Consider the following 27760-nt stretch of genomic DNA (forward strand, 5'->3'; position numbering starts at 1 on the left):
CCTCCAGCCCCGCGGCTCCCCGGCCCAGGAGCCAGGCGCGGGCTGACCCGGGAGCACCCGGCAGCGGAGGGGGCTGGAAGCGGACCCTAGGCCTCTCCTGTGCCACCCGGCCCTACCGCGCGGCCGCGGGGCGCTCTCCTCTCGGGCGCAGCTGTCCTTCAGCCCAGTGCAGGTTCCTCCCTTTCCTACTCGGAACGTGGCAAAGATACCCCAGTCCCAGCCCCTCCAGCTGAGAGCTGTTGCCCAAGGTCGTCGCTACTTGTCTGCTCAAGGGTGACCCCTTGTCAGAGAACTAGGGATGATTCCACTCCGGTTGATGTTTCAGGGGAAATTAAAAGAACATTCGGTTTTATGAGTCTCCTTCCGGGGAGGCGTGGTGGTAACTGGTTTGCTGGGAAGAGCCGTTCCTTAACCGCATGCAACAAAGCAGGTGTGGAATCCGGACGAGAGGGCACTCACTGCCTTCTGCCCCCTTTGGAAATAGAAAAAGCCTTCGAAGCAACAATCCAAAGATTAAATAATTTGCGGTCAATGATTTCAATTAAACAAATTGGTAAGGGAGGGCCGAGAAAACACGGCTGCTCAAGAGCTGTTGGCTGTTTGAGGGATTTCCCGGAGAGCCTGTTAAAAGCTGCGAAGTGGTGGGTGTGCCGCTCAGCCACCTTTAAACCGGCTCTGTGCGTTCTGGCTCTGGAAAGCAAGTCTCCAGGCATTTGGGCTCAGAATTGCTGGGCCCCGAGTTTGGGCGGGGGTGGTCCTTCTGGGGGTCAGGCCTTGAGCAGCTTGCACTGGTGGCAGGTTTGGGAGCAGTTGAGGGGCTTCCTGTGTGTCTTTTGGAGGGGGTGACTCTGGAAGTTGGCACTCTGGAAGGGAGCTGTTTGGCCCTAGAGTTTTGGAAAGGGCCCTGAACCTGTTCGGTCCCCCTCGGAAAGGGAAGGGAGCAGTGGCTTAGTCCCTCCCTCCTCCATTCGTGCAATGCCTGGGGTAGGGGTAGACCTGGAGCGGGTGGACTCATATCCTTGGAATTCGTCAGGACAGCTGCTCCGGGACCTTGGCCCTCAGTCAGTCTGGGGCTGAGGAGTAGGGAAGCTGGGAACTTGGGGCAGAGGAAGAAGATGCGTTTAGAAAGACCTCCATTATGCAAACTGGAGTCCATTATGCAAACTGGTCACCCTTCCAGTAGCTCCAAAGAGTGGCAGTGGAGTGGCATCTTGATTGATTTAACCTCTTCTCAGGGGACCTGGGTCTGCGAGGGAGGATATGGCTGCGGGGTTGGAATAGGATCTGTCTGAGCTGCCAGGGTCAGGGTGGTGGCCCTAGGGAGGTTTTAGGGCCAGGGTGGTCCCGGGCTGTGGCAGGGGCTCTCAGATCGCCTCGGGCTCTCAGCTGCAAGGTGAAAAATACCATGAGGAATTGATCCGCCAAGGGCGGTCTTGTCTCAAAGCAAGTGGATTGCTGGGGTAAAGAATCTAGAGACCAGCTTAGGACTCTGGGAGAAAAAAAAAAAAAGAATAGCATAGTCCTAAGGAACTGCAAGGATCACCAGATTAACCCTTCATACCTGGGGAAATTAAGGCCAGACATGACACAGGCCTTTCCCAGTGCTCCGTAGCAAGGGCAATAGCAGGCCAGTTGCTGCCACTGCGGTCCTGTGGGGCATGTTCTCACTCCACTGCACCCAGGAGGCTGCCAGCCTCTGTTTCTTTTAACGTAGATCTCCTCAGTTGTTAAGACAGAAAGAGGAACTCAGAGGGGTCTCTGTGTGCAAGGCAGAGGGAGACCACCAGAACCAGGGTAAGCACCCCACTTGGTAGCCAGTTCAAGGACTTGGGGATGTTTTCAACATTTACAGCAAGGTTTGAGGCCCCATTGTCATGCTGCGCTACTCGGCCTTGGTCTCCTTATCTGTAAAATGGGCCCATTAGCAATGCACAGGGTTGCTGTGATGAAGGGTGAGGTCCCACAAGCAAAAGCTGTGCAGTGAGGGGGGAATCCTAAGCATTGTTCCTATGCCATTCACCCCTTCCTGTGAGCTCCCCATATTCCCTGGCTCAAAGGAGTCTTGAATGGCAGGGATGGAGGACTCACTGCCTGGACTTTGAAGACCCCTGCTTTCTGGGTGACCACCTTTTCTCCCCTTTGACAGTGAACTAATAAATTGGAGGTAGATAGTGCTGGGAAGAGGACAGGAGAGCAAGGCTGACTTTGGACATGGGCTCGAAATTGAGAACTTGATGAGTCTTGGAGGGTGGTTAAGATAAGCTCGGGGCTGGGGCAGCGCTGAGGTCTGATGGTCAGCCGGCCCTCCCCAAAGTGTAGCCCTCCGTTCTGGAGATAGGGGCTTTGGAAACTGCGAAAGCATCCTGGCAGGCCAGCTCTGGTTGCTCCCTGGCCATAGCTGCTCTGACTACAGGCAGCAGGACGCAGGTCAGCCTCTGCCCATCAGAGGTCAGAGGCAGGGCCTCCAGCACCAGACTCAGCAGTGCCACTGCAAACCTGGCACAACAGACTGGTTCCAGGACTCAGCTCAGTAGTGAAGTTGGAAACCAAGGTTGAGTCTCCCCATCTCCCTTTCCCCAACCTGAAAGACCCAACATGGGTGTGGGTGAAAGAGGGAGAAGGAATTGCTACTCCAGCAACTGTCATTTGCCCACACGAAACGAGGTGGGGTTCAAGGTCTGAACTCTTCCAGTGCCTGGGTGCCTTTGGGTTTAAATTCAGCTGCAGGTGCCCCCATCACCACTTCCACCTGAGCACACCACGAGAAGCCAGGTTATCTTAGAAATTGTTTCCCGGAATCAAAGCGACTTGATTTGGAGAGTTGGGTGAGGAGAAACTCACCCCTATACCCCTCAGGGCGTCAGAGATGTGAGGCAATTCTCTACCTCCGCTGGAAAAAATGCAGATTTATTAAAGGTCGGCTGTTTAAGAACAACGTAGATTTTTTACAACGCTTTCCCCGTCTCTGCTTTGAAGCCTGCCAGGCTGCAGCTGGGGATCCAGGAGGGAAAGCCCGCAGGCGCAGAGGGGACAATCCGGGAAGTGGTAAAGGGGACACCCGGGCACAGGGCCTGTGCTTTCGTTGCAGGCGAGGAAGTGGAGCGCGCGCTGCAGATTCAGCGCGGGGCTAGAGGAGGACCTGGATCCCTGAACCCCGGGGCGGAAAGGGAGCCTCCGGGCGGCTGTGGGTGCCGCGCTCCTCGGAGCCAGCAGCTGCTGGGGCGGCGTCCGAACTCCCCAGGTCTGCGCACGGCAATGGGGGCACCGGGCCTTCTGTCTGTCCTCAGAATACGTAGGATACCCGCGGGCGACAAGCCCGGCCAGGCTAGGAGCCTCCTTCCCTGCCCCTCCCCATCGGCCGCGGGAGGCTTTCTTGGGGCGTCCCCACGACCACCCCCTTCTCACCCGGTCCCCAGTTTGGAAAAAGGCGCAAGAAGCGGGCTTTTCAGGGACCCCGGGGAGAACACGAGGGCTCCGACGCGGGAGGATTGAAGCGTGCAGAGGCGCCCCAACTTGCGACAATTTACTGGGATCCTTTTGTGGGGAAAGGAGGCTTAGAGGCTCAAGCTATAGGCTGTCCTAGAGCAACTAGGCGAGAACCTGGCCCCAAACTCCCTCCTTACTCCCTGGCACAGGTTCCCGGCGCCTGGTGTTCCCAAGGGAGCCCCCAGACCCTACCGCCCTTGCGGGGGCTCGTGCTGCGGCTTCTGGGTCGTAAACGCCGGGGTCAGGGGTGGCGGAGCTGTAGAGGCTGCCTGCGCAGAAAGCTCCAGGATCCCAAAATGTGCTTGCGTGGAGCAGGGAGCGGAAGAGGCAGCCGGTCCTCACCCTCCTCTCCCGCCACGCACATATCCTTCTTGACTTCGAAGTGGTTTGCAATCCGAAAGTGAGACCTTGAGTCCTCAGATGGCCGGCAATGCGCCAGAGGTCACGCTCCCCAGAAACACCCCTCTCCCCTCCCCTACCCCAGCTCCCCCTGGGGCGGGTGGTAACTGGGGGAGGAGAGGCCGCAGGCAGGGAAGGGGTGGGAAAGCCAGAGAGGGCGGCACAAAGTGATGGCAGCCCGGCAAACACTGGGGCTTCGGGCTGGGCCGCGCTCGTTTAATCCCACAAAAATCCCATTTTGGAGGTGAGAAATAGAGGTTAGAGGTCGGGCCCTTCTGGAGATCAGACCGAGGAGACAGGCCCAGCTGGCGTCTTAAAGCAAGGAGGGGGAGTCGGGAGGAGGTGAGACCCCTGCACCCAGGTGGGGCTCCCAAACCGTTCTGGATTTTCCACACTCCCAGGTCCGATTTTCCATGGAGGGCTGGGGTTAGGGACTGGTACCTTCCTGTTGTTAACCGCATTTGATATTCACAAGAACCCTGTGAGGAGACTTTGTCACCGTTTTTAGATGCCTGAGGTTGCCGGAGGGGCAGTGAGAGAATCGTCTAACCTGCTGTTCCTACCACAGTCCAGGCCCTGTGTCCTGGGCTGGACCCACAGTCCCTGCCACCACCCAGAGGAAGGCGCGAGGCTGGCTGCCTCCTTTACAGGTCTCCCCTAGGTGCCCTCATGAAGGGGGACGGCCACCTCACAGTGCAGGAACTATCTCCCCGTTTGCTCCCAAATAGTCTTCTTGGTGTGGTGCTGTTTATGGTCTGTGACCTGCATCTGGGGTTACCCCCAGGACCAGCTTCGGAAGAGGAGGGATCACTTGGAGGCAGTGCAGTGTGAGGAACGGCAGGCAGGGTGTGGGACCAACATGCACACACTCGCAGGTGCTGGGGGCAGGGAGGAATGAGGCGCTGGCTCCCTTTCCCTCCATTTCTCCCTGGGGGGTCCCAGCAACCTGGCCATCCCTGACTTCCAAAAGCACAGCGTCCCCACAGGTCCTGCAGTGCTCTGCAGGGGTGCAGGGAGCTCCCCTCCCCCCAGCCGCAACCTCGCCTTCCTCACCCCCACGCCACCCCCACCCCTCCGGCAGGAAACCACAGGCTGGGTTGGGGACCCCTGGTGCTCCAAGAGAGCAGTGAGTGCTGGGAGCCGCTAACCCCGAGGCGCCTAGCACAGACTCTTCTCACCCCTTATTTTTGAAATAAAGCCCTTCCTTAGGTCCAGATAAGGGCCACGTGCTCAGTGCCTCACTTTCGTGGGAGTGTATATCACTTTACAGTATCAAGACAATTTTCTTTCGTTACAAATCTTTATTTAGTCTCTGCGTTTAGACCAAAGTAGATTTTTATGGGCTGAGTGAAAAAACCTCGCCTGCATTGGTTTCTAATGGAACAGCTGGCAGCGCCACCGCCCCCGGGTGGGGTGGCCTAGAGGCAGGGGTGCTTGGGAGGAACATCTAGCACCCGACCACCTCCACCAGGTGGGAAAGGGACGTTTGCACCCAATCTCCGCCGGCAAAGCAGAGGCTTTGGGGAATTACAGAAAAACTATAATGATCTAAAAGAGAACAAGTTATCTTGAACTGTGCGGGTATTTGAATCATACAGAAAATTGTCCTGTGTGCCCGGTGCACTTTTGCATGTAGAGCCAGGGCCTTCGAGGAAGCTTTCAGGAGATACCGGGCAGCGGAGTCTGGTCTGGAGTTTCATTTCCGTAGGTGCAGATTTCTCCCCAAGCCTTCCCGCCATGGGCTTTGCAAGAAGCCAGGGCCCAGAGGCCACGCTCACCGTTAACACTGCACAGGGCAAAGATGGCTCCAGGACAACTGCCCAACCCCAGGAACGACCCAGCAGCAGAGAAAAGGACAGCTGCCAGGGTGCCTTTTTCTCTTTTTGGAAATCAGAATTCCTGGGTCCTTAGTAAAGTCTTACTTCACCAAATCCCAGGACCTTCACATTTTGGTTCTTGCCATTGCTAACAGTTGTAAATGCTGCCGCCACGAGGCCTGGGAGGAAGGACCCGCTGGTGAGAGCACAGGGAGTGCTGCTGTGATCACGGTGGTGATGCGGGGTGAGCGCGATTTCCCGGGATTAAAAAGCCACCGCTGCCCCCGTGGTGGAGGCTGGGGGCCCCCGATTAATGAGCTGTGATTGTATTCCCGGGATCGTGTATGTGGAAATTAGCCACCTCCTCAGCCAGGATAAGCCCCTAATTCCTTGAGCCCAGGAGGAGAAATTAAAGGTCATCCCTTTTTAAATTGAGGAATAGTGGTTTTTTTTAACTTTTTTTTTTTTTAGGTTTTTAGTTGCCGAATAGGGAAGGGTTTGCGAAGCCGCTGCCCTGGGCCGAGGTGCATTTTACGCTTCCAGAGGTCGAGGCCTCCAGAGACCGCGATGCCCAGGGCGTTCCCGGGGAGGCTGAGAGACCCAGGGTGCTCTGGGTGACTGCACGGCGACTCCTCGGGAACCCACTCGTGGCTGCCCGCTTGGAAGGGCTTTGGGGCTCCGGGAACGATCTCCAGGATCTCCACGGCTGGTCAGGTTCCCTGTCCCTCGTATCCCGCGCTGCCCGGGGGCTCCTGCCTTTGGTTCAGTGCTCGCGGCACCACCGCACTCAGGACGGCAGTGGGGGGCTGGGGCTGGGGCTGGGGCTGGGGCTGGGGCTGGGCCTGGCCCGCAGTTCCTGGGGTGGGGAGCGGGCATCGTGGGTTGGGGCGGGGGACGCGCCAGCAGCGCCCGCAGCTCGCCCCGCAGGGGTCGCAGCCAGGGGTCGGGAGCTAGGCTCGTGGGCCGGGAGACGCCGGGCGCGTTGTCCTCCGGGGAGGTTGGGGTGCAGGCGGTGCACCGACCCTCGCCATCTGGCGCTGCAGCCACCAGCCACGGCGCTTAGTGGAGGGTCTGCGGCCAGGCTCCCGGCGGAAAGATTCCGGGGAGGGCTCGGGGGTTGTCCCAGCCCGCGCTAAGCGCCGCAGCCTCGCCCGGCTTTCCTGCTTCCTCGGACTGTGCAGGGGAAGCCTGGGGTCTCGCGGGGCGCAGCAGTCAGGTCGAGGGTGCAGCAGGAGGGGAGTCCTGACAGGCAGGTCCCTCTTTCCCCTGGTGCGCAACACTGGTTGGTAGCTTTTGCGGAGGTGGTGAAGAAGGGCAGGAGGCCTGTTGAGCGGAGGAGTCGGGGGATCCCTAATTATGTGACAGGAGACCCTTTCCAGTTCGGCCTGTGGCCCATCCCTCTCTCACCGCCGGCAGATTGGAGTCTGCTCTCGGGGAGCTCCCAGGTAAACCCCTCACAGGCAGAAGGTTTCGGATTGGAAGGAGGACCGCGCTTGTGGGGCGCCTGTGAGAGCTGGGAAGCCCAAGGGGTAGCGTGTAGGGGTTTTTTTATGCGGGAGGAGCTGCCTCCTGGGCGGCGGGGACTTTCTGTCTCAGCCTGTCTGCCTTTGGGAAAACAAGGAGTTGCCGGAGAAGCAGGGAAAGAAAGGAGGGAGGGAAGGAGGGTCCTTGGGGGAATATTTGCGGGTCAAATCGATATCCCCGTTTGGCCACGAGAATGGCGATTTCAAAGCAGATTAGATTACTTTGTGGCATTTCAAATAAAACGGCAATTTCAGGGCCATGAGCACGTGGGCGACCCGCGGGAGCTGTGGGCCTGGCAGGCTCGCACGGGCGCCCGGGCTGCCGGCCGCTGCGGGGATTTCTCCCCCAGCCTTTTCTTTTTAACAGAGGGCAAAGGGGCGACGGCGAGAGCACAGATGGCGGCTGCGGAGCCGGGGAGGCGGCGGGGAGACGCGCGGGACTCGTGGGGAGGGCTGGCAGGGTGCAGGGGTTCCGCGTGACCTGCCCGGCGCCCAGGCATCGGGCTGGGCGCTGCAGTTTACCGATTTGCTTTCGTCCCTCGTCCAGGTTTAGGAGACGCGTGGGGACAGCCGAGCCGCGCCGGGCCCCTGGACAGCGTCGCCAAGGAGCTGGGATCGCACTTGCTGCAGGTAGAGCGGCCGCGCCGGGGGAGGAGCGCAGCCGCCGCAGGCTCCCTTCCCACCCCGCCACCCCAGCCTCCAGGCGTCCCTTCCCCAGGAGCGCCAGGCAGATCCAGAGGCTGCCGGGGGCTGGGGATGGGGTGGTCCCCACTGCGGAGGGATGGACGCTTAGCATGTCGGATGCGGCCTGCGGCCAACCCTACCCTAACCCTACGTCTGCCCCCACACCCCGCCGAAGGCCCCAGGACTCCCCAGGCCACCTGAGACCTACGCCAGGGGCGCCTCCCGAGCGTGGTCAAGTGCTTTCCAATCTCACTTCCCTCAGCAGGTTCCACCCAGCGCTTGCTCTGTGCCAGGCGCCAGGGCTGGAGCAACAGAAATGATTGGGCTGCTCTGAGCTCTGAAGCATTCAGCCGCTGCGTGTGTGCAAGGGGCGCAAGGACGGAGAGACAGCATCAATAATACAATATTAACAGGAGCACTTGTCCAGAGCTTACTGCAAGCCACATTCAGTTCCGGACCTTATTGACTTCCCCCTCCCATCTAGAGTGGATTCTGGTTTTTTTATTTGTTTTGTTTTGTTTTTTGTTTGTTTGTTTGTTTTTGAGACGGAGTCTCACTCTGTGGCCCAGGCTAGAGTGCAATGGCGCGATCTCGGCTCACTCCAACCTCCGCCTCCCGGGTTCAAGCGATTCTCCCGCTTCAGCCTCCCGAGTAGCCAGGATTGCAGGCACCCGCCATCATGCCTGGCTAATTTTTGTAGAGACAGGGTTTCACCCAGGCTGGTCTCGATCTCCTGACCTCCGATGATCCGCCCACCTCAGCCTTCCAAAGTGTTGGGATTACAGGCGTGAGCCAACGCGTCCTGCCTTGGTTCTGTTTTTAACTCCATTTTTTAGAGGAGGAAATTGAGGCACAGAGAGGTTAAATAACATGTCTAAGGTCACACAGCAAGGGGTGGAGCGGAGTTAGCCCACTGGCCTAGCTCTAGAGCCCACCCGGATAACCAGAACTTGGTGAGGCCTCCGGGCTCTTGCTTGGTTTGGAGCCAGGTGCTTAGCGCCCCGAGCCCGGGGCCATTCACCCTGCAGGAGCTGCACGCGCCCCTGACCTCGGCTTTTCCCTGGCAGCAGAGGGGCTTTGCGGGTCGGCCGGGTAGCCCTGAGCACAGCTCGCCACTTCCAGGTGGGCTGTTGGCGCTGGCTGGGGACACATCCCGATCTTTCAAATGCCCTTTACAGAGCCTCATCAACGACCCGATTCATTCCCCCCTCCTGTCATTTGTCTCTGCCATCGAAAAATGCCTACCGAGAGCTGCTCTGCATTTCCGCCCTCTATTTTGTGTTTTACTTTAAAATAATAATTAAAAAAAATGTTGGCTGCAGGACGCCATGACTTAGGTCAGCGAGTCAGCCGCTAGCTCTGCATTTCCAAAAAGCAGATCTTTTCACAACTCTCTTGCCCCAAGTGCCCTGGTGTGGTTTATTTTTTAAAATGCATGCCTGCGGAAGAGAAGACCCGGGGAATATTCGAAACCCCGAGCTTTTACAACATAAAGCGCATGGTGTGGCCGCGGCGGGTAATGGCGCTCTGGGAGCCCTGCCCAGGCGGCCTCTGCTCGCCCTCCTCCACTTCCAGCTCCGAGCTGGGTGTGTTGCAAGTTTCATACTCCTACATATTATAAGTGACACTAATAGCAGGGACAACTAAGTGCTGGGGAACTTCAATGAAAACCTGGCTGGTAAAGTCAACACCCCCAGACTTCTCTATGCTACATTTCTTTAATTAATTCCGGAGTGGTGTGTGGACGGGCGTCTTTGCAGTTATTATACATGTAAGTGAATTAGGCCATTTGAAGCTACGAAGTCATACCCAACATTTTCCATTAAGAATATTATTTTTTAAGCTACTGCTGGCAACTTTTAGAATTTAATTATGATAATTTTCCTCTTTTCCTCATTATCCCAGATATGGCTGGTTGTGAGATACTTTTTCACTAAATGTGTCTCTTTAATGATTTTGGAATTAAGCAAGCATGCCAAATGAGCCAAGACATTTATAACTTTAGAAATTGCTGTATAGTATGTATTTTTGGAACACCACAGGTTTAGTTGGGAAAATATTTTGCAGCTGAGTTAGAAACTTGAAAGTTAGGCTTATAATCAAGATGCTGATTTTCAACCTTAGCATCGGGGAAGGTAATGATAGTTTAGTTGGCAAAGACTTTTTGCAGCAAACTGTATTTGAGACAGCAGAATCCAAGGATATCTTTCAAGATTCACTTATACTACATTCTTTTTAGCCCCCTCTCTAGGGGTGGAGGGGGTGGCTTAGAAAAACCAAAGGTAATCTGGTTTCAATTACACGCTGTAAAAATAGAATTTGTGGCCAGAAATTAATTTGGAATATTTTTTATGGGGGCAGCATTGTGGGTTGTATGAGTCTTTCACCAACTTTATTGCTTTTCTTTGGTTCTGGATCTAAAATATGAATGAGTAAATAAAATACAGTTTCCTTTTTCAAAAATAATTTAGTCTTTTTATCCTTGACACATAAATATAATCATTACCTTTTTATTTGTCTTAATTACCTCTTATAGTTTTACTTTATTTTTGAGGGTTAGCCAACTTAGGAAAAATCAGAATTTCATTTGGGTAGTTTTCATTTTTCAGAAGTTGATACTTTTCCTCCTTGAATTTTGCAAAGGTTATTTGATCTCTTGCAAATTCTAAATAATTAATTCTGTAGACATAGTCCGGTAAAATAACCAGGTATTTTGTTTTATTTTCTGGGCAGTGGTAGTGTTCGGAATTTATTATTCAAACGGTACTTAGAGGTAACTAGAAAATTGTGGCAAATAAAGCATATGTCCTAGTGGTATAAATGACTGCCAATTATGACATAAAATGGTCTATATAGTGGTAGATTTTCCCCTAAGTACCATAGAACTCCGGATTTGTACTAAGTGCTAAAATAACCCCAAACAATAAAGCTACTACATTTAAACTGAGCTTGATAGGAATTCTCAAATGTTTTGCATGATTTTTGTGATGTGGATGTACGATTGTTTCTAAAGTGCTTTAAAAGCGTTTCAGAGCCTGGCCTGGGAACTAAACCCTGGGTGCTGTTTCCTACAGTCCTTTTTAAGACCCTGGGCTTCATTTTTGCATTTAGCAAGCATGTGTTGATGGTCATATTTGATGCATCCCTCCATCCCAGTGACTGTACCATTGTTAGATTTAACTCTAATGTAGAATGATCATCTCTTATTCTGACACTTTATCTTTTACAGACTTTGGATGGATTTGTTTTTGTGGTAGCATCTGATGGCAAAATCATGTATATATCCGAGACCGCTTCTGTCCATTTAGGCTTGTCCCAGGTGGGTATTGCCTAATTTTATGTGCAACCAAAATATTAAACGAAGTGACAGCAGATTTTGACAGCCTCACCCAACTTGAAAATGAGTCTGTTTAAGTGTCTGCTTTTGTGTAAGAACATAACCCTAAATTGCAAAATCCTCTGCTCAGGACATCCTGCAGGGGTTTTCTTCTCCATATTACGTTTTACTTTTTTACTTTCCTTTTCCCTTGGGGTTTCATGACCAGTGTGTCTTCGCCACGTCAGCCTTGTTCCGAGATTCTGTCCCATACCTGGACTATCTGCTTATGTAGTAATGCTAGAGGCCCTGAAAAGAGCTCCACAAAGGGACATGTTTCAGTCCACACTTGCTGGTCTGCACGTTACGGTATTATGAGTTGCTATAAAGCAAGAGGTAAGCTGATGTGGAACATGGATTTTATGCAGAATGTTCTTTGGGGAGAGAGAATGGGGAGGGGTAGATTTATGAGTGTTCGCATGGAATTCGGGGTCATTTTTCCCGACTTTTTCCAGTTCAGTGGTCGTTTCAGCAAAGCATTTTATATGCTTGTGATAGAAACTCATAAAACTCAGTTTACTACTGTTTTGCACAGCAAGGTTTCTTTAGAACATCTGAATATTACCAATTTTTCTGGAAAGATGGAATCATCTTCTTAAAAAAGTCCACCGTTTCCTTAGAGGAAAGAGGGGGACTCAGCTTTGTCTCTCCCTGGCAAGCCAAGGGTTTGATGGGGGATTTGGGGGCTCCCTGGGCCCGTTGAATGTCTGAAAGGGGATAGTGTAACTGATCATTCCCATTCACATGCCTGACTTAACAAATGCGGATCATGATTTTAAAAGTCACATTTTAAACTACATATAGGGACTAAATATTTCTTCACATTGTGTACTATCAGAGTGATTTTTCACCGTGACTGAAGACACACTAGAATTAATGATAGATACAGCGGATGGGTTCCAGAGAGGCCCATATTGAATTTGAATTGCACCCGCCTCCTAATGTAGTTAAGCCAAAATAAAACATGCCGATTCGTGTGGCTTCAGTTTGCTCACTGAAAAACAAAATGACCACATTTGGCAAACTGCATCCGGTGTATTCCTTTTATTTTTCTGCCAATACTTTTTTTATAAGCTTGCTATTTATTTACATCCTTCTCTTCTGATGTATGGATATCCTTATCCAGATCCACGTGGGTTTATGTAACTCTGTGTTTCTCAGGCAAAACCCTTTAAAATGAATTACATATTAAAATGATATGGAAGTTTTTCTCTTCCTCTTCTCTGCTTTTATCAAACCAAGTCTCCCAAATACAGTTTACTAAGGCTTGGCACTTGTGCCTATGTGACTCATGGGATTAGTGTACTTGTAGAATGGGAACTACTGTTGGGAACAGGAAATTTACTATTTTCCATAATTATTAGGTTGATGCAAAAGTAAATGCGGTCTTTCCATTACTTTTAGTGGCAATGACCGCAATTACCTTTGCACCAACCTACTATTATTCTCTGAATTCTTACCTTGCCCTATTTAGAATTATGCAGGGCTCTTAAGTTGTACCCAGACTAGTTTCTACTTCTGACGTGGCCCGATTACTTACCTTTTTTAGTCATTTAGAAAACCTTTCATAGTCTTACAGTAATGTCACAAACACAACAAAACATTTCACACACTTTTAAAGATGACTGATCAAAAATCTTTTAAAATAGGTAAAGTCACTGTTATCAAATATTAAATTTAGATCTGAGCTCCCTAGCAGTCAAAGCAAAAAGGGAAATGCATTCAGTTATACAGTTTTTATTGTCTGATAGGGCAGGTTCTTTAACCTACTTGAACCATGTAACTTAAATAGTAAAATCATGCCTGCTCTATCTGTCTTTAAGGATCGTGGTGAGAAACGGATCAAAATGCCTATTTCATGTGATTTACAAACTACAGGGGGCAACACAAAATCCAGGCATACCCACAGTTTCATTTGAGCAAAGTTGCTTTCAGTAGAGTCCTTTGGGGGCTCCTATTAGGGCTGCTTGGTCATTTGGAATGTCCTGGCCCATCAGGAGGTACTGTGCACATCCCAAGAGATCCAGTGCATTCAGTCAGGCCGTCCAAGTTAGCCTCTCTGTGTTATTTTTCTCTTTTTATGTGGAAAATAGAATTGATTGATTATAAACACAATAATTAAGAAGGACCAAAATATTGGATAGGTGACAAATCTGCCTCCGGTTCATGATCGGCTCCACGGAAGGAAATCCAGGCAGCCTCACAAGTTGAAGTACTCTATTTCCTCATGATCATAATGCAGCAGGAAAACTTTGCATCATAATTTTGAGAGAGGAGAGGGGTTAGGCACTACCATTTTCTAAGAAAGTTGTAGAGATACATACATTGTCTCTTTCTCTCCAGTAGAAGTGATAGTTTCTAAAAAGATAAGTCGAACTGATCATTTGCATAGAGCAACTAATTTTTTCTGATTTCTCTGCGGGGCTGTGTTAGCATCAGTCCACAGGTACAAAAACACTTTAGTGCCCATGTGCCCTCTTTGTCGGTGTCTAGGGAGCGTTCCACAGTGAACTGTTTAAATAAGCAACAACAAACTTTTCTCTCAAATCTTCCGCCTGTTCATGATTAACTCCATAGAAGGAAATCTAGGCAGAATCACAATGTGTATTTTTTTCTGTCTTCTTTATTTAAATAGTAAAATAAAGTATTGAATAGGATGTCAAATACCCAACTGGTCTTTTAAACATTTTTGCACCTTTTAGATTATTTTTTAAAAGTCAGGCAAATGTATCAAGCATGAAACCTTTCTTAAAATGGGCTTAAACATTTTTTTTAAGTCACAAGAGATAAAAGTGTTAATAAAATTTACCCAGTAGTCAGAGTAACCTTTTAAACAGAATTTCTGATGAATAACGATAGTAGTAATAGCTGATACATGCTGCTCTTTTGTGTTCCAAAAACTTTCAATTACCTTCAATGACATTATCTTATTAAGTAAAGATGTCTTTCATGTTGATTCAGTGTTAAACTTTATGTTAAAAGATCATAGAGAATATAAGCCCCTAGATCTGCTATAATTGCGTGGAAATTCACTGCAAAGTGATTTTTTGTTTTGTTTTGTTTTTGGTCTAACCTCTACTAAATGACTATCCAAATTCTTTATTTGAGGGTATGGAAATGATTCTTTATGGGTTATAAGCCCATCCCCATTCCAAGTCTTTTATTAAGCCTTATTTGAACAAGTGTTGAAATAAATCTGCTTCGTATGGCAGAGCTTTTTAGTTTTTTTGTTTGTTTGTTTACACTAGTAAACAAGAGATTGTTGCTGCCAAACTTTGGTACTAAAACAATGACAGAGACAACTATAAAATGCCAGTTGTCTCCTCAGCCCAGGGTCCAAGTGTTAGGCAGTAGAGAGGCAGGCTTTCAGCCTGAAAACTCCCATTGGTGGGCACACTCACACACGTGTCCACACACAAAGCATCTAGACAAGTTTCTATCTACGTGGATGAGGTAGAGTTGGGGAAGCAATCTTTTTCCATGCGTGTTTACTAAATGATTTAGTTCCATGTGCTGTTTTGGTTAATGCAATTATTTTACTTTTATTTAGGGAGGAGGAAAAAAAATCCCCGTGTAAAAACGTAGCTGCTGTATACATTTTTAAGTATCCTGGGGTTAAGTTTCCTCACCAACATTTCACACAGTTATCTAGCATCTAGGTAACTAGTATACATGTTCAAATAAATATATGTATGTAAGAAATAGCTGTTTATGAGACACATAAAAGAATGTCTTATTTGAGATTGTGGCCAGAAACAACCATAAACATATCGATGATGTTGTTTGGAGGTACAAGACCTAATCCTTTCACTTTTGAAATAAAGACAAAAGACAACATAATTATGTTTGTTGACATAACTTGAACCCTGAAACCCAAACCATCTTGTTTTAAAATCCTTAATTTACCATACTCAGCAAAACACCCCAGAGTAATGTGCATTTTCAGAGTGCCAAGCAACTCTGCCCTTCCACACAGAATATATGCATTTAGTGCTGTATTTATCATGTGTAGTTTTCTTGGCAAGAAGAAAAGCTATTCAGCAAAACATAAAAAAGCTCTTAGTAGGAAAGCTATCCATTTTGTAGTTAGCAGGGTTTTGCAAATACTAAAATATCACATGGAAGGTCTGTTTTAATAAGGCTGATGTATGAGACCCAGGGAGTTTTATAGCGACAACCATAATTTTTTTTTTTTTTTTTTTTTTTTTTTTTTTTGTGAGGTAGTCACATTTCTCTCAGTGTTCAAAAGCATGGATAGATACGTAAATACAGGAAACACCATGTCAACCATAATTTTGACTTAAGGTCAGGACTGTTTTATCATTCCAAAATTTGTTCTGTAAAGACATTTCCGTTATTTGAAGGCTGTTTCACTTCCTAGACAGCTCTGGAGTTTTCCCGTTCGTTTTGTCACAGACTCGAGCCTTCAGAAAACCAAGCCTTTCATCTGTGCAACCTCACCCTTCTCATTCTTCAAACGCATGGATTGAGAACGGGAACTCTGAAAACATAAGAGCCTACTTTGGGATTAAAACGGAAATCTAACCCTTAATAAGCACAGATGGAAGGTCTTTCTGCAAGGAGGTAAAGATGTTTCCCGAAAACACATCAGTCACTTTTTTCCAGAAAAGAACTTCGAGCAAACCAGAATTATTCTTTTTCCCTAAAAACATGGGGAAGGGAGAAACGGTAGGCCAATATAACATTTCTCTATTTTGTTATTTTTTCATTTTTAAAATAAACTGTTGAAATTGTGGGTCACTATATATATATATATATATATATATATTTTTTTTTTTTTTTTTTTTTTTTTTTTTGAGACAGAGTCTTGCTCTGTCGCCCAGGCTGGACTGCAGTGGTGCGATGTCGGCTTACTGCAAACTGCGCCTCCCGGGTTCAAACGATTCTCCTGCCTCGGCCTCCCTTGTAGCTGGGATCACAGCCGCATGCCACCACGCCCGGCTAATTTTTGTATTTTTAGTATGACATGATTTCACCATGTTGGCCAGGCTGGTCTTGAACTCCTGACCTCAGGTGATCCGCCTGCCTCGGCCTACCAAAGTGTCAATATATATTTTCTTAAGCCAACTCTCTTAGTTTTTAGCTTCTGTCACTCTGCACCTGGACAGGCCTTCCCAGGGCATAGTCATTGCCACCCTGAGGAAAAAAGGAAATGGTCCTGTCCCAAATGGCTGGCTTACCTGTTGCCAGTTTATTTAAACTTTTTAAGGATTAACAGGAATGACTCGAAAGAAGAATATTTAGTTTTATTATTTTTCTTAAATGAAATCCTGTAATAAACTTTTCAGGGAGGCGAATGTCCGTCTGGGAGATCTGTTGAGAAAGTGCCAGGCTTGGGAAGTGGGTGTTAAGTAGAGGGTAGGAAGGATGCCTCTAATAGGATTCTCTCTGTTGCTCTGTTTGCATAATATTGGAAGGAAACATTCCATGAATAATGTAAAACATAGAACCGTGAGAGCCGTTTTAGGGACAAGATGACTTAGCAGGCCAGAAGTGAAACTTATTCTGAATAAGAAAGCAACTCGCTCTTCTTAACAAATTGGAAGAACTGGCTCAGAGGAGTGCGATAAATCACTTCAGCCCTCCACGACCCCTTGGTCCCAAGTAAAAGCTGGTGGCCTAGATGCCAGTCTGGACCTGCAGCTCCCAGGAGAACTTCTCCATTAAGCAGCTGGCTGGGTTGTCCTGTTGCGTGAGGTGGCACCGTCAGGATGGCCACTTTGCAGATAATCGTGTTGTCTCTCCTCTGACGGAGAGCCACAGGCTCCCGGCGACACCTGCAGCAAGACACACCTAAAAATAACAAGGGGGTGGCTCGGGACAAGACACACCATGAGCCTCCTTTTGTTATCTTAAGTTACCCTCTCTCCTTAGGGCAGGGTCAAGAAGGAATTCTCCAGACCTACCCAAGACCCTTCGCCACCCAAGGACGGTTTCCCACATGCTTTGAGTTTCTTCTCAGGCTGGGCACTGGGACTCCCCTTGGTGGTGGAGGAAGCCCTACCACTGCCCCTGGGCCTCCCCTGAACAATGCTGGGGTACGCCGACTCACTGTCCTTGTCTGCCACCCTCAGCACTATTGATTATAGCTCTAAAAATAGGATCCACCCACCACTGCTCAGAAGCCTGCTCTGCTAGTCATTTCTAGAACATTCTGTGCCACTGTCCATCTTAAGGTGGGTGGGGGCCCAGGTGTTGAGACTCTATCATATCCTCTCCTGGTGCTTATGTTTGAGAGAACATTCGAAAGGTTCTCAAGTTCGGGAATTTGGGCCTCCAGGGACCTCTGTGTAAAAATTGTAACTATGATGGGTATTTTCCTGGGGCCATCCATTCCTGCAAAGTGACATGGACGTGCTGTCCTCTGTGGGCTGTGTCTGGAAATAGGTAGCGTCGGACTGTTGAGGCAGCAACCCCAGGACATAATCCCCATATAACGTGGCTCTCTGGAGCAGGCCCAGACCCTCCCGCAGGTCACGCACAGCCCCAGCCACACCCCTGGGCGGGAGTCACAGAATTAGCACAGTCATCTCGGACTGGGAGGGCCAGAGACACATTGCTGGCAATGTGAGAGAGGCCTGGCAGTGCCTGAGGGGCACAGCTCAGAGCCGACGAAGAAAGGGCCTTTGTCTGAGTTCATGTCCTCCTCGGGCGCAGTGGCGCCCCCGCCGTGGACGGCTGGTCGGCCTCGGAGTGGACAACACTCCCACAGGGAGCACTATGTGGACAGGACAGCTGGCCTTCTGGTCACCCAGTCCCCTCAGATCGCCAGCAAGGGAAGGACAGAGACCCTGGCCTGGTCTGTTTCAAGCCCTCTTCTGTATGAAGGATGCTGCCCAGGCCAGCAGCACCACCCACCTCTGGTGCCCACCTTTTCCACCCTTTGCTTTCTGGTCCTTCCTGCTAAGGGCTCTCTTGGCTGCAAGCTCAAGCCTCAGTGCCATAGCCTTTTTAGACAGTGTGGGAGGCAGTTCAGAGCTCTGAGCTCTGTTGAGAAAAGAAAACTCTTTCTGCGTTTGGCAAAGGTGTGGGTTGTCAGCAGAGATCAAAGTTCTGTTCCTGGCAGGGTGCGCACCTGTGACACACCTTGCCCCTCCCCCTGCGCCAATCCCAGAGAGGCGGTGGCATTTCTGACCCTTCCCTTCCACGGCAGGTGGAGCTCACGGGCAACAGTATTTATGAATACATCCATCCTTCCGACCACGATGAGATGACCGCTGTCCTCACGGCCCACCAGCCGCTGCACCACCACCTGCTCCAAGGTATTCCATCCAGAGGGAAAAAAACAGACTAAAAGCAAGGCGACATTCTTAAATGGAACTCAGGGCTTTGCTTCCCACATGTGCCAAGTGGCTGGGCATGACTAGGACTGCCCAGCCCAGGTCTCTCCAATACACACACAGCACCCACCACGTGGGGATTTGCATTGATACCTGTGTCTTTTAAGCCAATATTCATCAAGCTCCTATTGTTGGCCAGAACCCGTGTTGAGTGCTAGGTAGAGGACAAAAGTGGTGCAAGCCTGCTCCCCTCGTGCTCTTGGGTCAGAATTCCAGGGATTACAGCATCACGGGTCTAGACCAAGCTTCTCCTCAACCAAGATGCCGTGCCTAAAACTCGGGGGTCGGGGGTGGTCCATGACATTTCATGGGGAAAATTACATATGTGTTTCCTCCAGTTGAAATTTGGCATTTCCTTTGCTTCTGATGATAGATGATAAACCATCTTGGGGTCCCTAGTACCTGTGGCTTTGCCAACAATAGAAATCACAGATGTTTTCCATATCATAGGAAAGTTTTGCAGGTTTAAACATATCGCTTATGCCCACATGCCTACTTCAAAATTTCAGGAGTTCTGAGACCTGCTACTGAATCTTCTTATTTATGTATTAATAAAGCAGCACATTTATATCCATATCACTGTGTTGAAATATTTTGATAATTATTTTCCAATACAGTTGCTTTTTTGGTAATCTTATATATTTTATTTTATGTATTTAAAAATGTTACTCCAAGTAGGGATCTGTAGGTTTTGTGCTGTGGCACAAATCATTAAGAAGCCCTGGTCATTACACAAATGACTCCTTAAATTTCAGTTGCGATGAGTGCTAGGAAGATACAGAAGGACTTATTCCAGGGGCCCTGGCCTTTTAACTCCCTCCAACCATCCAGTGAGGCCAACAGGCCTCTTGACAAATGGGTCTTGTGTGTGCTTTGGACTATGGCACCCAGCTTGGCCAAAATACCCCAGTGGAACAAAATGCAAAAGAAGAGGCTTTAAGGGTGATGAGAATGGAGTAGCTGGCTGCAGGAAAAACATGAGTTGCATTCTTATTGCTGTCTTCTGGGGGTTGGTGGGGAGAGGTCATTCTCGGGCTGGGAAGAGAGAATACAAAATAGCACACACAGTTGTAAAATCCCTTGCAGACAGTTCTGTGGCCTGCAAGTTCCAGCTCCAGAAATAGTCACTGGAGTCTAATTATTCCTTACCAAGGAGAGAGCCTGGCATGTTGGTTTCTGAAATGAGATGGGGCACCTAGTTGTAGCTAAGGTCTGATTCTTGGATATGATATGTCTGCAGACATCAACACGAATCATGGCTCTGAAGAGGTAATTTCTAAAAAATGAGGGCTAGGCTAGAACATCGCACCTGAATCGAATTCTTTCACTGTGGGGTTGTTTAAAGCTGGACAAAGACAACAGGTGTCAGAGAATTGCAGAACATAGTGCTGTTGTTGTTTTTGAAAATTGCACAGTACGGTTTTTTGTTTTGTTTTGTTTTTTGGAGTCGGAGTTTCATTCTTGTTACCCAGGCAAGGAGTGCAGTGGTGTGATCTCGGCTCACTGCAACCTCCACCACCTGGGTTCAAGCGATTCTCCTGCCTCAGCCCTCCCAAGTAGCTGGGATTACAGGTGCCTGCCACCACGCCTGGCTAATTTTTTTGTATTTTTATTAGAGACAGGGTTTTGCCATGTTGGTCAGACTGGTCTCGAACCTCAGGCGATCTGGCCACCTCAGCCTCCCAAAGTGCTGGGATTACAGGCATGAGCCACCGTGCCTGGCCTGAAAATTGCACAGTATGTTAACTGTATGGGACTGGGCTTTCTCCCCCTACCCCCGGTTTCATTTTACCCTGCCTGGGTCATAACCTCCCAAAGAGGGATTATAAATGAGAGCAAATGAGTCTTGGGAATATCATGAGACCCTTTCATGCCCTGTTTCTGTGGCCTTTGAGTCTGAAGCAACAAGGGCTGGAAGCATTGAGGCCGCACCTGACTCATTTCCACAGCCGGCCGAGGGGTGCAGGGGTTGAGATTCCCAAGTGCTCGATTTTCTCCCCAGCTGCTCCATTTTCTCCCCAGCTGCTCCCTTGCTGACTTTCCGTGTCTGAAATGACCCCCGTTGTTTTATGATAAACCTGTGAGAAATGGGCTCTCCCCAGAACTTGGTAGTTGATGACCAGTTGATGTATTTTAGACCTGAGCTTCCACCCACCGTGCTTGTCTGGAAATGGCTGGGGCAGGCAGCCATGTTAGAGGGAAGCTTTTTGCCCAAAGACACCAGCTGCAGGGGGAATTGTGGGTAAAATATGGCAGCCTCTCCAACTGGGGCAGGGGGTGCCCTCTGAGGTGATTCCTGAGCTTCCACAGGGCAGTGACCTCAGGGAGGGTGGAAGACTTTGCTTCCATTCCTAGTGGTAACCTTCCTTAAAAAATTCATGTATTAACCTCCACCAAAAGGCTGTTTATTTAGAGTGGAGTGACCTCGCCCTCCCTTAGAGGTCCTTCTCTATTTGTGTCTTAGAGTGCTGGTGTCCCTTCCTGAAACAGAGGGTGTTTCCTTAGGGGACACATTTGCATTGACAATAGTGAGGTCAGAGATTTGCGTGGGAGGCCTGCAAAAGCAAAGTGAGTGAGTGGGAAGGGCAGAGCCCTGGAGAGACAGAGACGGGGTGGTCCTTCTGGGGCTAGAAATGAGGGTGAAAGCATGGATCTGCCAAGCCTTGGGTCACACACACTCAAGTCCTGCTACCCTGAGGGAGGTCAGAGGCTTCTGGGCCTTCCTGGAGCCCATGGCCCCCAGGAGCGGGCGACGGCAGGTGGAGCTCTGCAGGGCCCATCAGGGGCCTCAGGGGTGGCCTCGTTTGGCTGCCTTCCTTTAGAGCCGAGGAAGCCACACCAGGACTGGGCTGGTGTCTCCACTGCCCCACCCAGATCTCAGCCAAGGCCGAAGATCTCTGAGCAGGGTCTGGGCACACTGTGAAGGCCTCTGGCAGCTGCATCTGGCCCTGGGAACACACTGGTGCGGTTGGAATAAGGATGGGGGAAGCACGGAGGGACAGCTGCCAACCTCACCTTGCTCCTGCTTGCAGAGTATGAGATAGAGAGGTCGTTCTTTCTTCGAATGAAATGTGTCTTGGCGAAAAGGAACGCGGGCCTGACCTGCAGCGGATACAAGGTACGGGGAGTCATGGGTGCGGGGAGGAGCTGGCTAAGGGTCTTCAATGTGTGTTTTCAAGAGCGTCTGCAGAAAGGAAGGCATGGGAGCACAAACTCGTCATCCCCGCTAATGTAGAGCTCTCCAGCAACGTGGTGCACAGTCTCTTGGAGGCTCATGTGAGAGCTGGTGCTTTAGGAGGATGTTCCAGGCTGGCTGGAATTCATCGCATAAGACCCGGAATCAGCGTGGCTTAGGGCAGATTTTATTAATACCTTGGCACTTTCCATGTGGACCAGTCCCAGTGGAGCCACCACCTCTGGAGTTTATAGAGGCCCATCCTCCTGGGCACAGTGCAGCTGGCAGTGGTATCCAGAGCACAGACACTGCCCTTCCCCTTGGGATGCTCCACCAAGTTCCCCGCCGCCGATGACGGTGTGCACCACATAATGCTAGCGCCCTTTCCAAGGTCCGAGGCAGAGCTTTCATCTGCGGCACCACACCTGGGCCACTCCCTCAAGCATCTCAGCTGCCCATTGGAATGAGCAGCACTGGCCCAGTTTTGTAGTCAAGGACCAGAGGAGGGACGGCAGAAGGGTCTTGGTGGCGGAGCTGGGACTCTGAGCCCAGCCCATGCTTCTCCCTGGCTCCATTTCTCTGCCAGACACCACCGCTTGTTCTTGTTAATTCCAGAATGGAGGAGTAGGTCATGTCTTAGGGCACGAGAGTCAGCCGCCCCCCAGGGAAAAGTGGGTCGGGGGAAGTCTGTGCTGAGTGCCCCCCGCCAACACTTTTGTCCCCTCTCTGGGCTCCTTACCCTCCTCCCAGGCATCTTCACTGCCATCTCTCCAACCTCAGAGGACAGACATCATAACCCATCAATATGAGGCTGAAGGCTGCCAGAAACTTTCTTCCAGGAGGATTTGCCTCTTAGAAAAGAAGGGAGGAGGATGGGGTGAGAGGAAAGGGCACTTTTGTGCCTTTGTCCTCTCTTTCTGGAAGGCCCCACCCCAGCTCCCCTCTTTGACCCCACTCTGAGCTCCTCCTTTGACCTATATCTCACTGTGCTGTTACAGTTTGGGGGACATGTTTCTTCCTTTTTGTCCCGGATACTAAGCCTCTTTGGGCCACGGTGGGGCCCCGGGAGCCAACGGACATTCTTCAGGGCACTTGGGTCTTTTTGTTAAGGGACAGGGTCTTGCTCTGTCACCCAGGCTGGAGTCCAGTGGTGCAATCACAGCTCACCGGAGCCTCAAACTCCTGGGTTCAAATGATCCTCCCACCTCAGCCTTCTGTGTAGCTGGGGCCACAGGCGCACACCACCACACCCAGCTAATTTTTAAAAATTTTTGTGGAGATGGGGTCTTGCTGTGTTTCCAGGCTGGTCTTGAGTCCCTAGCCTCAGTCAATCCTCCTGCCTTGGCCTCCCAAAGTGTCAGGATTACAGACAGGAGCCACCGCGCCTGGATGGGACTTGGGTCTTGACTTTTTTTGCCACTTATTAACTGTCCGCTGTCCAATCTTAAGCAATACACAACACCATCTTGTTCTTGGTTTCCTCATTAGTAAAATGGGAGAATAGACTGGAAGGATTTTAAGATTTGTTTTAGCCCTAAAGACGATGAATGCATTCAGAAATCCTGGAGGAAGAGTTTTGGAACAGAGAACTTAAGGCTAAGATTCTTCACTGTTGTCATGATGATAATGATCCTGTCAAGATTTCACAGACTGCAGCTTGAATAAATGCTTCCAGTAGTGAGGCTCAAGGCTGTACAGATGTTTCTGTTTGACACTGAAACACTGCATTCTCGTCTGTATGGCTTTTGGCTATAGCAATTGGAAGGGCTTCTGTAGGGCCACTCTGGCTTATTATTACGAGGAAATAAAATCTTGAATTATAAATAAAGGAAATAAAAATACATTAAAAATGAAGACTTCAAAAAATTGTACTGGGGCAGGGTACGGTGATTCATGCCTGTAATTCCAGTACTTTGGAAGGCTAATGTGGGAGGATTGCTTGAGCCCAGGAGTTCGAGACCAGTCTGGGCAACATAATGAGACCTTGTCTCTACAAAAAAATTTTTTTAAAAATTAGCCAGGCACGGTGGCACATGCCTGTGGTCCCAGCTACTCAGGAGGCTAAGGTGGGAGGATCACTTGAGCCTGGGAGGTCAAGGCTGCAGTGAGCCTGATTGCACTACTGCACTCCAGCCCAAATGACAGTGAGACCTTGTCTAAAAAAAAATCTATGGAAAGAATTGTTTATTTACTGGTACAGCGTGTCGAGTGATACAGATGCCAAGTTCAATCCCATTGGAAAGTGGTAAGCAGCATCGTCAGTGATGCGAGCACTGTGGAACAAATGGTTGGCCTCCCCCAGATGCCTTTATTGTGTTACCTACTCACAGCTTGGCAGTGAGCTCATATGTATATCTCCATCATATATGACAGAGCCCTAATTTGTAGTTACTTACAGTACAGTCAATTGGATAAGACAACCCTTATATTTTATTATGATATTTTTTGTTGTCTTGTGAGTTTGTTTTGTTACCCTGGCTGGAGTGCAGTGGCACAATCTCGGCTCACTGCAACCCCTGCCTCCAGGGCTCAAGTGATCCTCCCACCTCAGCCTCCCAAGTAGCTGGAGACTATAGGCATGCACCACCATGCCCGGATAATTTTTGTATTTTTTGTAGAGAAGGGGTTTTGCCATGTCACCAAGGCTGGTCTCGAACTCCTGGACTCAAGCAATCCCCCGACCTCGGCCTCCCAAAGTGCTGAGATGGCAAGACTGAGCCACTGCTTCCAGCTATTATGTTGTTTCCTAAGAAGCACAGCTCTCCACTTCTCCTAAGCAATGAACCGGTGCCTGTCAGCACATTGGGCCGCACAGCAGAGTAGAGGCTGGGCTGGGAGATATTCCAGCACGTTTGAGAAAATGAGCCAGGAGGAGTGGGCTCCAGCCCAACCCCAGCGGCCAGTGGCTGACCCTGCCCTCTCCACTCCCAGGTCATCCACTGCAGTGGCTACTTGAAGATCAGGCAGTATATGCTGGACATGTCCCTGTACGACTCCTGCTACCAGATTGTGGGGCTAGTGGCCGTGGGCCAGTCGCTGCCACCCAGTGCCATCACCGAGATCAAGCTGTACAGTAACATGTTCATGTTCAGGGCCAGCCTCGACCTGAAGCTGATATTCCTGGATTCCAGGTGAGTTCGGCACCTGCCACAGTGGCTGTGGCCTTCTGGAAGACACCGGTGGTGGAAATGGGCCCCTGAAAGCTGCCATCTCGGCCAAATCATAACAAGGAATAAGTCATAATAGGAATGTGGATTAAGCAAAACCAATTTATGAACTGAAAGAACATATGTCAGCCTTAGGACTCAAGGACTTGTTTTATTTTATTTACTTATTGATTTACTTATTTTATTTACTTATCGATTACTTATTTTATTTACTTATTGATTACTTGTTTTATTTTATTTACTTATTTGAATCACTAGAGTTTGAAATGAAAACATGTGCTGTGAGCAAAGGTTGGGCTTTTTTGAAGGCCATGATGTCAGAGCTCTGCCTCCTGTGTCCAAGGAGGACTTTAGAACAAACAGAAAGTTTCCACCCTGAGTGCGGTGTGTGGGGGGCCTTGGCACTCAGGCTGGTGTGAAGCCACCACAGGGCTGAGGCTGGGAGCAGAGATGCTATCTACCCTGGGGGATGCTCTTCCCACAGCTCATGGGTGCCCTGTCTACCTCTGGGCTGGGAGGAGGGGATTGGATGAGGTCATTTCCCCTGGCCTTGGGGAGGACCTCTCTCCAGACCCGTGCTGGAGTGGCCTTCACTCTCTCCTAGAACCGGCTGCAGTCCCAGTTTTTTAACTGGGTCTGCAGTTAAAGTCTAAGTTTTTTAAAATTGAAGTGAATTTTAATTTTAATTAATTAATTTTTTGGAGACAGAGTTCCGCTCTTTTGCCCAGGCTGGAGTGCAGTGGTGCAATCTCAGCTCACTGCAACCTCTGCCTCACAGGTTCAAGCGATTCTGCCTCAGCCTCCCAAGTAGCTGGGATTCCAGGCACCCACCACCATGCCCAGTTAATTTTTGTATTTTTAGTAGAGATGGGGTTTCACTATGTTGGCCAGGCTAGTCTTGAACTCCTGACCTCAGGTGATCCGCCCGCCTCAGCCTTCCAAAGTGCTGGGATTCCAGGAGTGAACCACTGTGCCCAGCCTAAAACTGAATTGAATTTTTAAGTGACAAACGCTAACTGTGTTTGGTTTTCAGGGTTTTGTGGTGTTTGTGGGGTACAATGTGATGCTTTGACACACGTCCACTCTGTGGAACCATCAAACCCCTCCCAAGTCTTGAGGCCACGTGCTAGTCAGGCCTCTTCCGTGTTCTTATTTGTAAAACAGCAGCGCAGCCTGCCCACTCACTGCTAGGAAAGATGAGATTAGATAATAGACGGAAGCATTGGAAACAGTGAAGCCTCTCTTACCTGCAAGGCCACTTTAGCTCTTGGCAGGCAGGTTCCTCGGCTGTGCAGTCGGGAATAAGCCATCAGAGACCCCGCTCCTGGCGTGGGGTGTGTGTGTGCGATGAGTCTTTGGCGGGGGGAGGAGAGATACATTTTGCTTTCTGTATGTCCAGAAGCCAGGATTTACTGTTTTCTTTTCTTTTTCACTTTTTAAAGTTGTGGTAAAATACACATCACATAAAATTGATCATTTTAACCATTTATTGATGCTCTATAGAGAAAAAACAGATCTTCCTGGTTAGGGGCGAGAGATAAAGACAGGAGTCAGTTTGGCTCCTTGTCAACGCCCTTCAGGACCACTCAGAAGCAGGGTGAGTGTGTCAGGGTCACCAGCATCTTCCCAGAAACTCCAAGCAGACAGGAAGCAGCGCTCTTTGGGGAAAGCTGCCAGCACCTCTGGGGACGGCCAAGAGCGACAAATGCCATTTTCCTGCCATGCAGAGGGAGGCGCTGCAGGGAGAGAAGGCAGCCGAGCTGCCCCAGCCGGGGTGGACCCCTCTGCTCCCTCTTTTCTGACTTGGGAGCCACTTCTGAGAGGTGGCTGGAAGGACATCAGCTGCCCAAGGTCATTATCAGAGACATCTAGGAGGATCCAACTGGTTTCCCCCTTGTTTCGTCTCCTAGTTTTCCTCTGGGCCTTCTAGGAAACCCCTGAGACTGATGAATTCTGGAGAACAGGAAAGAAGTGGTCTCCCCAGAGGAGAGACCTGAGGGCTTTTCAAGCCGTTCAATCCACATTGCCTGGAAAGGCAGCCGAGGGTAGAGGAGGTTGTGCCTAAAGGAGGCCTGGACAGGGCCTGGATGGGGCTTTGCAGCGCCAGAGGGGGCTCCCGCGTCTCAGGGTGTGGGGGCTGCACCCCTGGAGTGAACAGAAAAGAAGGCTGGTGGTCTTGAAGGAGACATCCTGCCTCTCCCAGATCTCTGGTTGTTCCTGCCATATCAGGAAACTTCTAGCAAAGCCTTGAGGCCTTTTCTGAGCTGCAGTCACATGGGAGGGCTGAAAGGGGTCAGAAGAATGCTGCAGAGGCCTTCCCAGTCACCACAGTCAGTCTGTGACCAAGGGGATGGGGCCTGGGCTGGCCCAGCCCTGGGAGGACAGCAGAGTGGCCAAGCAGGCTGGGAGATGTCCCTTCTGAGTCCAAACCCCAGGAGCCAGGCGAGGGCTTTGCCCGAAGTCCAGCGGCCCCAAGTCACAGGAGCGAGGGTGGTCATGGGCCTGTCTGGCACCACACCCCGCACAATCCCAGACACAACTGAACTCGCCGTAACCTGAAATTGGGTTCGTCAGGGTTTTGTGGTATTTCTCTTTGAAACTGGAGCTGATGCTTTTGCTAAGGATGGGTGAACACAGCGATGTTTGGGGTTTGGCAGATTCCTCTGACAGGTCTTCAGACACTAGAGGCTTGGAAAAAACCTGGAGGGCACCCTGCCAAACCCCTCCATTTCCCTTTAATTTTTAAAGCCAGTGTGTACTTTGATGAGAAAC

The 27760-nt window shown here is 50.0% G+C and overlaps 1 protein-coding gene across 1 annotated transcript in view; it reads left to right on the forward strand.

Annotated features, from left to right (window-relative positions):
• Nucleotides 1-27760, forward strand: part of SIM2 (SIM bHLH transcription factor 2) — a 53298-nt gene that overhangs the window by 2020 nt on the left and 23518 nt on the right. Inside the window, exons 2-6 of the mRNA XM_034947984.3 lie at nucleotides 7773-7855; nucleotides 11139-11228; nucleotides 18460-18568; nucleotides 21679-21764; nucleotides 24753-24952. Of these exons, the coding sequence (XP_034803875.1) occupies nucleotides 7773-7855; nucleotides 11139-11228; nucleotides 18460-18568; nucleotides 21679-21764; nucleotides 24753-24952 (568 nt within the window). The remainder of the gene's footprint in view (nucleotides 1-7772; nucleotides 7856-11138; nucleotides 11229-18459; nucleotides 18569-21678; nucleotides 21765-24752; nucleotides 24953-27760) is intronic.

Source organism: Pan paniscus, chromosome 22 (assembly GCF_029289425.2).
Source record: "Pan paniscus chromosome 22, NHGRI_mPanPan1-v2.0_pri, whole genome shotgun sequence".
NCBI lineage: Eukaryota > Metazoa > Chordata > Mammalia > Primates > Hominidae > Pan > Pan paniscus.